Source organism: Macrotis lagotis, chromosome X (assembly GCF_037893015.1).
Source record: "Macrotis lagotis isolate mMagLag1 chromosome X, bilby.v1.9.chrom.fasta, whole genome shotgun sequence".
NCBI classification, from domain to species: domain Eukaryota; kingdom Metazoa; phylum Chordata; class Mammalia; order Peramelemorphia; family Peramelidae; genus Macrotis; species Macrotis lagotis.
The window spans coordinates 140,536,987-140,549,731 of NC_133666.1; the positions used below are offsets into that span (position 1 = coordinate 140,536,987).

The 12,745-nt window shown below is 41.7% G+C and overlaps 1 protein-coding gene across 1 annotated transcript in view; it reads left to right on the top strand.

Annotated features, from left to right (window-relative positions):
• Positions 1–12,118: 12,118 nt before the first annotated feature.
• FOXK1 (forkhead box K1) overlaps positions 12,119–12,745 on the top strand; it is a 108,887-nt gene continuing 108,260 nt past the window's right edge. The window contains 2 exon segments of the mRNA XM_074200013.1: positions 12,119–12,347; positions 12,350–12,710. Of these exon segments, the coding sequence (XP_074056114.1) occupies positions 12,134–12,347; positions 12,350–12,710 (575 nt within the window). The 5' untranslated portion in view covers positions 12,119–12,133.

A 12,745-nucleotide genomic window follows, 5' to 3' on the forward strand; every position in this document is an offset into this window, starting at 1 on the left:
AGAGAGAGAGAGAGAGAGAGAGAGAGAGAGAGAGAGAGAGATATCAGTGCTTAATACATTGTCTGGCACATAAAAGTTGCTTAATAAATGTCTCTTGAATTTATTATTGAATTTGTTCTTATAGGATAGGGATATGATCTGGACATTTGAACTCATGAGTACAAGGAACACTTTAAGAAGAAAACATTCTCTATCTAAACAGGTCAGCACCTTCTCTGAAACTTGTTTTTTTATCTTTTTTTTATATTTTTATTTTTTATTTCATTTTTTTTTATTTTTAATATCTAATACAGACCTTGCACAGAGTTGACACTTAATAAATGTTTGTTGAGTGAATGAATGACTAATTGAAACAAGTAATATTTAGTCTCCTGTCTGTGTACTGAAGATGTTGAATCTCACATGAATGAAGATGCAATGAGGCTACTGATCCAAACTGAGGTCTAAATCTATATGTATCATGATTATTAGGGGCAGTGTTTCCATAAAAAGAGACCAGGGCTAATGTCCAACTTGATGAAAAATACTTGGGTCTATCCCTGCTGCAAGGAAATATATTAATATAACTCAGAGTATTTCCTGTACAGGAAACTCATTTCCTCATTTCATTTTCTTCATTCAAACACAGTTTGGGGGCTGCTAGGTGGCGCAGTGGATAGAACACTGACCCTGGAATCAGGAGTACCTGAGTTCAAATCCGACCTCAGACACTTAATAATTACCTAGCTGTGTTACTTTGGGCAAGACACCTAACCCATTACTTTGCAAAAAAGAAAAAAAAAAAAGAAACACAGTTTGGATTTCTTTTGCTTTAAAATCAATATTTCTGTTCTTATTTTTCTAAGTAAACATCTCTTTAAAGTTGAGTTCTAAAGTAAGAATTCTAAGATTTCAAAGCTATGACTAGAACTCAGATCTTCATTCTTTCTGCTGTGTTACAAAGCAGCTGGATTCCATGTTGCATGTTACTAAATGATGGTGACTTTTGGGTCTGGTATATATATATATACATATATATATATATTCAATAAAATGAATATCTATTAAGCTCATACTATATGTAATATATTGGGGGGGCTGGAGGCCCAAAGATAAAAAAAATGACACAGTCCCTGATTTCTGGGAGCCTCCAGTCTACTTAGGGTGGAGATAGTCCATGTGCATATTGCATTTATTGTATGACCAGGTATCATATGTGCTAAGCTTTGGAAATACAAATATATGTAGAAAAAAGACAGTGTCTATATGACACATAAAAGAAACAAAAAGAAATGGGGGGTGGGGCGGCTAGGTGGTGCAGTGGAAAGAGCACCAGTCCTGGAGTCAGGAGTATCTGAGTTCAATTCCAACCTCAGACACTTAATAATTACCTAGCTGTGCGGCCTTGGGTAAGCCACTTAACCCCATTTGCCTTGCAAAAAAAAAAAAAAAAAGAAATGGGGAATTGTAAAGAAAGTCCAGAGACTAGGAAGCAGAGCCTGAAAAGTAATGTATGGAATTTTTCTTAAACTGGAGGTTCTGGGAGGAAACTGGGATCTGGTGTGCTTTTGGGGTGAGTAGCTGCTGTTCTCTGATGGAAGAATTGTTGGTCTAGAGAATCAGCATTGGAACCCTGAGAGGAGTGAAGAGAGATGAGACAGATGTAAATACTCTTTGCCCAGTCATTTCATTTGTGTCTGAATCATCATGGCCTTATTTGGGGGTTTCTTGGCAAAGATACTTGAGTAATTTGCCATTTTTGAGAAACTGAGACAAATAGGGTTAAGTGCTTCCTTAGAGTCACACAGATATTATGTGTCTGAGGCTGGATTTGAACTCAGGAAATTGAGTCTTCCTGGCTCCAGATTTGGTACCCTATATACCACCTAACTTCCCTGAACATATGGTAGAATCAATTAAATTCAGTATCACACTCTTGAATATATATCTCAGGTTTGTCATGATTGTGAAAACTCAGGACTTAGGGAATGTCACAAACATTCCAGTCCTAAGTTTCTTCATTGGTAATACAGTGTCCCTAAGATTCCTTTTGGCTCCATCCTTGAGGAAAAGGTTTGTGGATTGACCATTGGACCCTATTGCAAATTTTCAAATTTCCACTAATATTTCTTTAAATATAGCTTGGATTTTGTTTAGTTTCATTATTTTGCTTGGGTTTTTTGTTTTACTTTGTTTTGGTTTAGTTTTTACATGGTGTAATAATTTATGCTGAATGTGTGTGATTTAAATAAAAAATGTTAAAACTGGGAACTGGAGCATCAATATTGTATGATAGAAGCAAAACAAGAAAAACAAAATAACTTTTTTCCTGTCAGGATCATCTTAAACAAGATCAAACCTAAAGCCATTCTTATAAGAAATGGCCGTTCCATGGACCATGTTTAGGTAAACTCTAAGATGAGTTGATTAAATTTAGTTTCCATGAGAAAGAAGTAAACCTGCTTGAATTGAATTGGACTGGGCTTAGGAACCTCAAGGAGGAGGGGTTGCTTTCCCTCTTAAAAGGGGCTTGGCAGACTCCAGTACTGCTGACATTCATTGGCCTCTTATACATTCACTAAATTGCCTGCATTACTTTCCTTAGCTCAGATGGTAACTCTTCAATCAACAAGAGTGAAGTGCTGCAACAGCATGGTAATGACATGGTCATCTTTTTAACTCTATCTGACACCTTTTTTTTCCATACAGCCTGATCAGTCTCAAAAAAATTCCAAGCTTTCCCTTTCCATGGCCCAGTAATATGCTAAACACAACAAATTTAGTTCTTAAAAGGAAATCAGCATGGTGTACTTTTTAGAGGATAGATTATAGATTTAGAACTGGCAGTTCAACTTCCCTCATTTGACAATTAACAGAATGGATTTTACATATGAGGAAACTAAGACTCAGGAGGATTAATTGACTTACAAAACTGATTTACACAATATGCCATACAACTAATGACTGGTGGGGAAAGGATAAGTTTGGAACTTGAAATAAAGTGTCCTGCCTCCTTATATGGCATTTTAAATTATATTATGTACATATAATATTACACACATATAACACTATAAATATTCTTTTTTCTTTAAAAAGACAAAAACTTGTAGTCTAAACTGCGTGTGTGTGTGTGTGTGTGTGTGTGTGTGTGTGTGTGTGTGTGTGTATGAGAGAGAGAGAGAGAGAAAGAGAGAGAGAGAGAGAGAGAGATCAGTGCTTAATACATTGTCTGGCACATAAAAGTTGCTTAATAAATGAATCTTGAATTTATTATTGAATTTGTTCTTATAGGATAGGGATAGGATCCGGATATTTGAACTCATGAGTACAGGGAACACTTTAAGAAGAAAACATTCTCTATCTAAACAAGTCAGCACCTTCTCTGAAACTTGTATTTTATCTTTGTATTTCTAATATATCTAACACAGACCCTGCACAGAGTTGACACTTAATAAATGTTTGTGGAGTGAATAAATGACATACAATGGAGTAGGATCAATGAATAATAATAGATGGCATTGATACAATGCCTGGGCACCTTGGTAGCCCAGTAGTTAGGAGTGCCTAAAGTCTTCCTGGGTTTGCATCTGGACTCAGACATTTGCAATTCCTGTATCCCTGGGCAAGTCACTTGAGCCTGTTTGCCTCAATTTCCTTATTTTAGAAATGAACTTGAGATGGAAATGGCATCTTTGTTGAGTTGGACATGACTAAAAAAACAACTGCACAACAACAAAAAAGGACATCAAAAGCTTCACCAATGAGGAAGACTTGAAAAAATTCTGTCTCTAGGCATGGATGCCATGACTCTAGTATTGACAAAAAAATGATGTGGGGGCCTGCATTACATTTTTAAATTTTGAACTTAAAATCATTTTGCTGAACAGCAGTATCCTAATTACCCAACTGTGTGATCTTGGGCAAGCCACTTAACCCCATTGCCTTGCAACACCTAAAAACAAAAAAGAAAGAAAAGCAGTATCCTACCAACAACATATCTTCAGACAGTTTGATTTATCTGGTTGTATAACAACTAATAAAAAGGCAGTCAACAAATATTTAAGTCATTATGGGAAGGTAACTGTGCAAAGAGTCAATATACAAAGAAAGGCAAAAATATGGGTACTGACTTTGTGGAGCTCATATTCTAATGCAGGAGAAAAGATGCAAATAACTATTAGCATACCATGTAAATGTGAGGCAGTCTCAGAGGGAAGACATTGGAGGGTGAGGGATAAGAAAACAGAATACTGGAAGCAAGTCTGTTTGATCTGTCATGTTGGACAGTATTTGTACATCAAGATTTGAGAATGAATGAATGTATTCAGAACTGGGTGTAGGTTCCTGAGAATTCCTTTAAGTATGCTCTGGGTAACCTCACAACCATGTATAAAGTTGGCAAGAGGAAATAGATAGGGGGAATAAGGGCTACTATTTTTCCACCATTTATTTTCTTTGCCAGAAGGAGTGGTGGGAAAGAAAATCTCTTGGCAACACAATGACCATGATAATGTGAATGAAAAGTAACACTAAAAGGAAGCCAAACTGAGGAATCATGGTCCTGGAGAACAAAACATATTACCCTTCTCTTGGCAAAAAAAAAAAAAAAATGAAGACTAGAGAGTAGAATGCTGTAGACATTGTCAGACAAGGTTGCTGCATCAGTTATGTTTGATGAACTATTTTCTTTGTTAAAAGGTAGAATTGAGTGGGAGCTGAAAGGAAGTAAAGGGAAAAAGGTTAACAAGAGTGGTGTGATATAAAAACAAGAAAAAGAAGGAGGATTAGGATAGGAAAGAGCAAAAGAACATTTCTTCAAATCAGGCATTGGGACCATGCCTATAATCCTTGCTCCTGGGAAGGATGAAGTTTGTGGATAATTTGAGCTTGAGAGTTCTGAAATAGGCAGAAGGACTAGCTAAGGCTGTGCCTATTGAATATCCACCCTAAAACTAAGGAGGTCCTGGGCAAGAGCACAAGTTTGCCTAAGATTGCAAATAGAGCAGTCTGGGTGAGATAGAGACACTAATTTCAAAAGAAAATTTAAAAAAAATCATACACACACAGAGAGGAAATTATTTTGGTAAAGGAATTCACCAGAAATACTTGTCCCATCTTTTTCCTGTTGTATTTTGTCCAAATATTCTGTGTAGGAGCTGAATAAGATTTCTATTTTTTTTTTTGCTTCTTTTTTTTATTTATTTGTTTCCCAACTACGTGCAATGGTAGTTTTTAACAATTTTTTTTTTTGGCAAAGTTTTGATCTTTACATTTTTCTCTCTCTCTCTCTTCCCTCTCCCCACTCCCTGACAGAAAGCAATGTAATATAGGCTCTACATGGGTAGCTATGCTAAACACAGATTCAATATTTATGTTGTGAAAGAAGAACCAAAGCCAAATGGAAGAAAAAAATTAGGAAAAAAAACATGATTAATAAGACAACTTTTAAAAATTGAAGTTAGTAAGCTTTGGTCTGCATTTAAACTCCACAGTACCTTCTTTGAATATGAATGTTATTTTCCATCACAAGTCCCTTAAAATTGTCTTTGACTAATGAGCTGCTGAAATGAATGTCCTTCATGGTTGATGATCATCCAAGGTTGTTGTTAGTGTGCGTAATGTTCTTTTAGTTCTGCTCATTTCATTCAGCATCAATTAACTAAATCTTTCCAGGTTTTTCTGAAGTCCCATCCCTCATGATTTCATATGGAACAATAGCATTCCATCATATTCATATACCACAATTTGTTCAGCCATTCCCCAATTGATGGGCATCCCCTCAATTTCCAACTCTTTGCCACCACAAAAAGAGCTGCTATGAATATTTTTGTACATGTGGGTTTTTTAACCTTTTCTGTGATCATACGTTTTCTATTTTATGTAGTCATCTCCAGTTGGCCTCACGATGTGCAGATGTATGTGCTACAAAATTCAATCTGAAGGCATTTTGTACTTGAAAAAGAAAGAGATTTAACTTAAAGTGAAGACCTAAGTAGCTATTATTCTAATTTGTTTCAATTATTCATCTATCTTATTTCTTCTCCTCTTCTGCCAGTCAGTAGGGCTTATTAAGAATTTTTCCATTGTTACCATTAGCCTGTTGTTTGTAAAGTATATCAAGTATGAGCACCCAGCAAGCAGCATTTCTACCTTTCTCTCACTTTGAAACTCAGAGCATTCTGTCAAAGCTACATATATCAACTGTATTTTGGTTTCTGCCGATTTCCTGTGGTCTAAGAACTATGCATATTTTTTCCTGAATTACAGTTTAAGAAATATATTTAATTTAAGAAATATATTTAATTGCTGTATGACATGGGAATAGTCTATAGAAGAAATATTAATTTATTCTCTCTCAGTTTGAATGAATGGCCTGTATTTCCCTCAGAGGTTCATGGTGCCATCACAGATATGTAGATAGATGTTGTAATATCATTGAAAGACTTGACTTGAAACAGAAGAGCTGGGTTCAAAACCTAGTCCCAGAGTTGCAATTAAGGCAGAGAGAGCAACTGAGGCTTTGTTATTTATGTAACTCCTCCACAAACCTATGGGGCACAAATGAACTTGAGTGGAATATTCCCACTAAACCCAATATTCCTAGTGGAGTTCTCTCAGGGTTAAGAAATATTAAGGAAAACAACCTATTATTGAATTACTCCTAGAAATCCCACGCAACATGACCACCCCCATTCCCTCACCTTGCCCTGGGTTCCAGGTCACAACTCCCTGGATTCTTTCTTTCCTCCATCTCCTCCTGAGGACTCCTAGGAGACATACATAACACAGACAGAGAACTGAGAGATCTCCTAAAGGCTGACTTATCTAAAGTTCTCATTTTGTAGATGAAGAAACTGGGACCCAGAGAGGTTAAGTCAATTTGGCTAAAGTCACACAGGTAACAAGTAATCAGAATTCAATCCCAGATTCACAGACAGCAAATCCAATCTTCTTTTGGCTGAGAGCAAGGACTGGGTAGCTATGGGTAGGGACATAGCCATGGATTCTACCTCTTTCAATATGACTGCATTTGTGTTTAGACTGTCTTCTTACCACCTTTCCCCTAACCCCTATCCCCAGTTGTATATATCTTGGGCACAAGAATTTCAGGTTAAATCTTTCAGTTGCTTTGTGATCTAGGACAGGTAACTTAAAGTCCTTGGGTCTTAGTTTCCACATCTGTAAAATGTAGGTGACAATAATACTAACTCCACCTTCTTCAAAGGGTGATCATGAGGGCTGAATGAGAGGTATATAAACTTTAGAATGCCATATAAATGAAAATTACTATTATTCTGAGTGCTTCATTCCTAATTTTTAAAAAACCCTCAACTTCTTTCACTATCTAGATAACTATAATAATATAGAAATTTAGTACTTAGAACCAATGGCAATACAGCTAGGACATTGTCACAGCCAGGAAGAGATGGAAATTTTCAGGGTGGTATGGAGAATGTAGGAAAACTTAATAGAGGTAATCAAAGGTTTAGATTAAGATATTTAGGGGATAAGGGAGTTAGGGCCAACTGGGTGGTACAGTGGACAATCCACAGGTCCTGGGGTCAGCAAGATCTGAGTTCAAATTCAGCCTCAGACACTTAATAGCTTGTGTGACCCTGGGTAAATCCCTTAACTCCTATCTCAGTTTCCTTGTTTGTAAAATGGGGATAATGATACCTCATCTGTAAAACAAGATGACAATAAAGCACTTTGCAAATCTTTAGAGTGTCATGTAAATGCTAGATTTAACCTTGATACCTTAATCAGGAGAAAATACATTTATTGAATTAATATAATCTTTAGACTAAGTATGATAAAAGTCCTTGATTAACTGGAGTAATGTTGTATAGGAGGTGTGTTCAGATTGGCTGAGAAAACTTGGTCACACCCTATGGGTAATCTATTTTAAAACTGAGTTCAGTCCCAAGGCAGGAGAGAGGAGAATTCTGATTAAACCACAGAGAAGAAAATTATTTTCAGGGCAGGGTAAGGAAAAGTATAGCCCTAGTTCTCAGTTTCTGTCACTCCTCAATTGGAGGGCCTTGAGAGATTCAAAAGTCTAGAGAATGTTGGTTGGACTTCACATCGTAGAGTCAATACCTTTATAACATCCTCAGAACAGTTACTGGTAGTGTCTGCAATCAGTAACTCAGTAACCAAGAAGAGAAAAGATGAGATGAAAAAAGCAGATTCAAGGGTCTACAAAAATTCTAGCAGAAATGTGACACTATACCTAAGGGGAGTATATTGAGGACTCCAAAAAAAATCATTTCCGAACACTAGGTTTCTCATCTGACTGTTGTCCTAAGCTTGAGTTCATTTCTTCTGTATTGTCTATGCACTTTGCCACAGTTTGGGATAAGAAGGAAGATGTTTTATACCAACTATACCAATATATATCCCCTTCCTGAAAACTCATTACATCTTGCTAATTTTATCAATCATAGATAATTATGGAAGACAGCTAAGGGCTTGTGACCTATAGCATTAGAAAAGCAACAGTTAGAAATATTTATTAAACATTTGTTATGTGCCAGATCCTGGGGGGGAGCAGAAAGAGGCAAAAGGCAGTTCCTGCCCTCAAGGAGCCTACAATCTAATGGCAGAGACAACAAGCAAACAATTATGTCCAAGATAAATAGGAAATAGTAAAGGGAAGATGCTAGAATTAAGACAGGTTGGAATTTTACCTAGGACTTAAAAGCTGGCAAAGATGAGGACGGAAGAGACAATCAGAGAAAATACCCAGAGTTGAGAGATGGAGTATGTTTGTGGAATAACAAGGGAGCCAGAGTCACTGGATTGAAAACTACAAGGTGGGGAGTAAGGTGTAAGACTGGGAAGGGAGAGAATAGGTTATGAGGGTTTTTGAATACTAAACAGTCTTTCCAGAGAAAACCATTGGAGTTTATTGAGTATATGTGGGTAAGTGAGGGTCAGAAATGCATGCACTTGAGGCAAATCACTCTGGTGGGCTAAAAGGAGGTTGAACTGGAGTAGGGAGATTGAGGTATACTGATCCACCAGCAGGCTATATATCAATGTTTTTTAACAGACAATTCCCATCATTTCAGGGCTAATTCTAGAAAAAATCTTGCAGAAGTGTGACATCATACCTAAGGAGAGCACATTGAGGAATCTAAAAAAGGACATGTAGTAGTAGTAGTTGTTGGTATCTCAATAGCTATCCTGCCCAGTGCAATTGGGATCAGGAGTATAAGTCCAGAGCTCATCTGTTCAAGTTTATATCGGAAATGAGGATCAGAAGATTTAGAGCCAGGTCATCTGACTTTAGAATGAGTGTTCTTTCTATTGTTAAGGACTTAAGGTCTAGTGCAGGAGGGCAGAAGCTTTGAAAGGTTGAAAATATCCTTATTGTTATGCTGATAAGCAAGACTCTAACTTTATTTTGGTTGGTGAGAGGAAGCAGAGGCAGAGTTAGGCCCATGTTAGATCCTCTAGAACCTTGCTTTCTCCATACTTCTAACACAGCTATGAATAATATAGCTTTCAAATTCAGCATAGCTTCCCTTTTGGGGGGGGAGGGGTCTTGAGGTTCTGTTATTCCTAACCCCTGCTGTTAGCTCCTTTGGCTAACAAAATCAAAGACTGAATATTGTAGAATTCTGTTGCATCACTCTTTCTCTCGATTGATACTTATTTTCATCTTCTTCTCTGCGACTGTGTCTTTTGAGTCAGCTTGAACATGCTTTCCAGACCTGGAAGAGTGAGAGGGGATTTCAGTTTCCCATGTTTCGATTCCTCAATAGTTTTTCACAGCACCCTGTCTTTTGAAACTATCAATAGACACTATAAATTGCTGTTCAGGGGGAGGGAAAAAACCCAATAGTAAGCAATTAAATGGGTATCTATGACTGTGAGGTCATGAGGGTTCTGGCCCATGAGTTCATTGTATCATTACCAAACTTAGTTTCTAACACTCTAGGGCTAGAATCATTGTCTAGCTTTCTGTCAATTTGTATAAATTCCTACATTTTTAAAGTTCAGCTCTTCAGCCCGGACTGTGATACATAAGAGCACAAATCTTCCTTTTGCTACAAAACACTAAGAAAATAAGAGTCTTGGGTGTAGGCAAAAGGTCACTTTTAAAAAGGTATCTTTTAAGAGTAGAATAGTTCTGAAATGTTCTATCTGGTAGTGGTGGTGGTCCGATAGTTGTTTATCTCTTTCAATCCCAAATCCTTTTCTCCTTGCAGGGTTCCAGTGCTGGGCAGAGGGAAGAGGAGAAAGAGGGGAGAAAAGGAAAGTCCATGTAGGGTAGTATTATAAGTCTGAAGGATTATATAGTTCCCCAGAGGTGTAGGCCCATTGAATAAGGCTCAAGAATGATTCCATAAAGTTTCTGTCAATCTAATAGTAATATTCTAATATTTTGTTATCTTCAGTACTTGTATGGGGCCTGGAAGTTTTCACTTTTTTTTTTTTTTTAGCTACCTACAAGTGAAATACATTATGACATTTCCAGGAAAATTTTATTATTCCAGAGAAAGATTTATTAAAAGCATGTGACACAGACTGGTCCCATGTGAATTCAGTTTAAATAGTAGGCAATAAATTCCATATACAAATCTTTTGTTTTCTTTTTTGTTTTTGCAAGGCAAATGGGGTTAAGTGGCTTGCCCAAGGCCACACAGCTAGGTAATTATTAAGTGTCTGAGACTGGATTTGAACCCATGTACTCCTGACCCCAGGGCTGGTGGTTTATCCACTACACCACCTAGATGCCCCTGTTTGTTTGTTTTTGTAAGACCAGTTGGTAAGTCATTTAACTTGTATTTTGCATATAGGTTACCTACATTTTTTGCAAAGCTTTTTTTTTAAAATCTCAGATTAGTCTTTTAGATGTGGATGGGATGAGAACTAGTTGGCTGAGCAGATTCAGAGAACTTGCTTTGGTTTGCTGACATCATAGCAAGTCATCAGTGGAATCCCCCAGAGATCTGTGCGTAGTCCTTTGTTGTTTAACATTATTTTTTAAATAAATCTCAAAGTTAATAACCTTGAAGGTCCACTCCCAACTATGACAGGTTCCAAACCTTTCACTCGATTAACTATGTTCAAGAAGGGAAAAAAATAAAGTGACATTTTTTTGAACCCAAAATTGTATATTGATAGTAAGTAGATTAAAGTTTAATAAAAGTATGATTTCATTTTTTGAAACTTAGACTATTCTGAAAAATCTAGAACATGTCACCATGAAATATGCAAAATCAACACGAACCCTTTTCCCCGATTAGTTCTTGTTTTGGGGCAAATTATTTCATGTTTCTGCACCTGTTTTCCTCATTGGTAAAATGAGAGGGCCTATAAAGGGGCCTTCCTGATGTAAATGTGTTAACTAGAGACAGCCGAGCGGTGCAGTGGGAAGAGCTGGACCTGGGGCCAGGAAGCCCTCCGGGGGCTCAGACAGGTGAACCCGGGAAAGCACGTGCCTTTGGTCACCTTGGCTTCCCGGTGCGGAAGGCAGGGGCCCGCCGGGGCAGAGGGGACAAGCAAGTGCGAGAACGTGGGGGCGCGTCATCCGGCCGGGTGGATTCCTTCGTGTCCCGATGACCGGGTGCCCGGGGCCGCCCCCCCGCGTCTGCGCTTGGCCGAGGTCCGCCCCGGGGGGCGCTGCCATCCTTCAGGGGCCTCCCCTCCCCTTCCTGGGTGTCGGCCCGGGGGCGCCCCGGTTCCCGGCTGAGGCGGGGAGGGGAGGAGGGGCGAGCACGTGGGCCCGGGGCCGCCCCGCGGGGGCTCCTGGAAGCCGGGGCGCGGGGCGCGGGGCGCGGGCCGGGGCCGGCGTCTCCGCGTCAGCCGAGGCCGCCACGCAGACTCCTCCCGCCGGCGTGTCGCCGGCTCGGCCCGGAAGGAGGGCCGGGCGCGGGGCGGGGCGGGGCGGGGCCGGGCGCGGGGCGGGGCGGGGCCGGGCGCGGGGCGGGGCCTGGGCCCGCGAGGCTGCGCGGCCGCCCCGCTCCGGGAGCCGCGGCTCCGCTCCGGGTTTCCGAGCTCGCCTCCTCCCCCCACCCGGCCCGGCCCGGCCTTTCCTCTGTGTCTCTCCGCTTCTCCCCTCCCTCCCTCCCTCCCTCCGGCGCCCGCCCCTCCCCCCCTCCGCCCGAGCCGCCGCCTGGGGCCGATCCGCGCAGCTCCGAACATGGCTGAAGTCCGGGAGGACACGGGCGCCCGGGCCCTGCTGGCGCTGCGCTCGGCGCCCTGCAGCCCGGTGCTGTGCGCCGCGGCCGCCGCGGCCGCCGCCTTCCCCGCGGCGCCGGCGCCCTCGCTGCCGCCGCAGCCCCCGCCGCCGCCGCCGCCGCCTCCTCCGCCGGCGTCCGCCGCTGCCCCGGCGGCGTCCCAACAGCCGGCGCCCCCCCGCCGCCGCCGCCGCCGCCGCCGCCCGCGGGCCCGGGGGCAGCCCCGGCCGGCCCGGCCGCCGCGGGGGCGGCGGCGGCGGCGGCGGCCTCGGTGCGGCAGAGCCCCGGGCCGGCCCTGGCGCGGCTGGAGGGCCGCGAGTTCGAGTTCCTCATGCGGCAGCCCGCCGTCACCATCGGCCGCAACTCGTCGCAGGGCTCCGTGGACCTCAACATGGGCCACTCGAGCTTCATCTCGCGCCGCCACCTGCAGCTCAGCTTCCAGGAGCCGCACTTCTACCTGCGCTGCCTCGGCAAGAACGGCGTCTTCGTGGACGGGGCCTTCCAGCGCCGGGGCGCGCCGGCCCTGCAGCTGCCCAAGCAGTGAGTAGCGCCCCGGGGCCCCGCCCCCGCCGGGA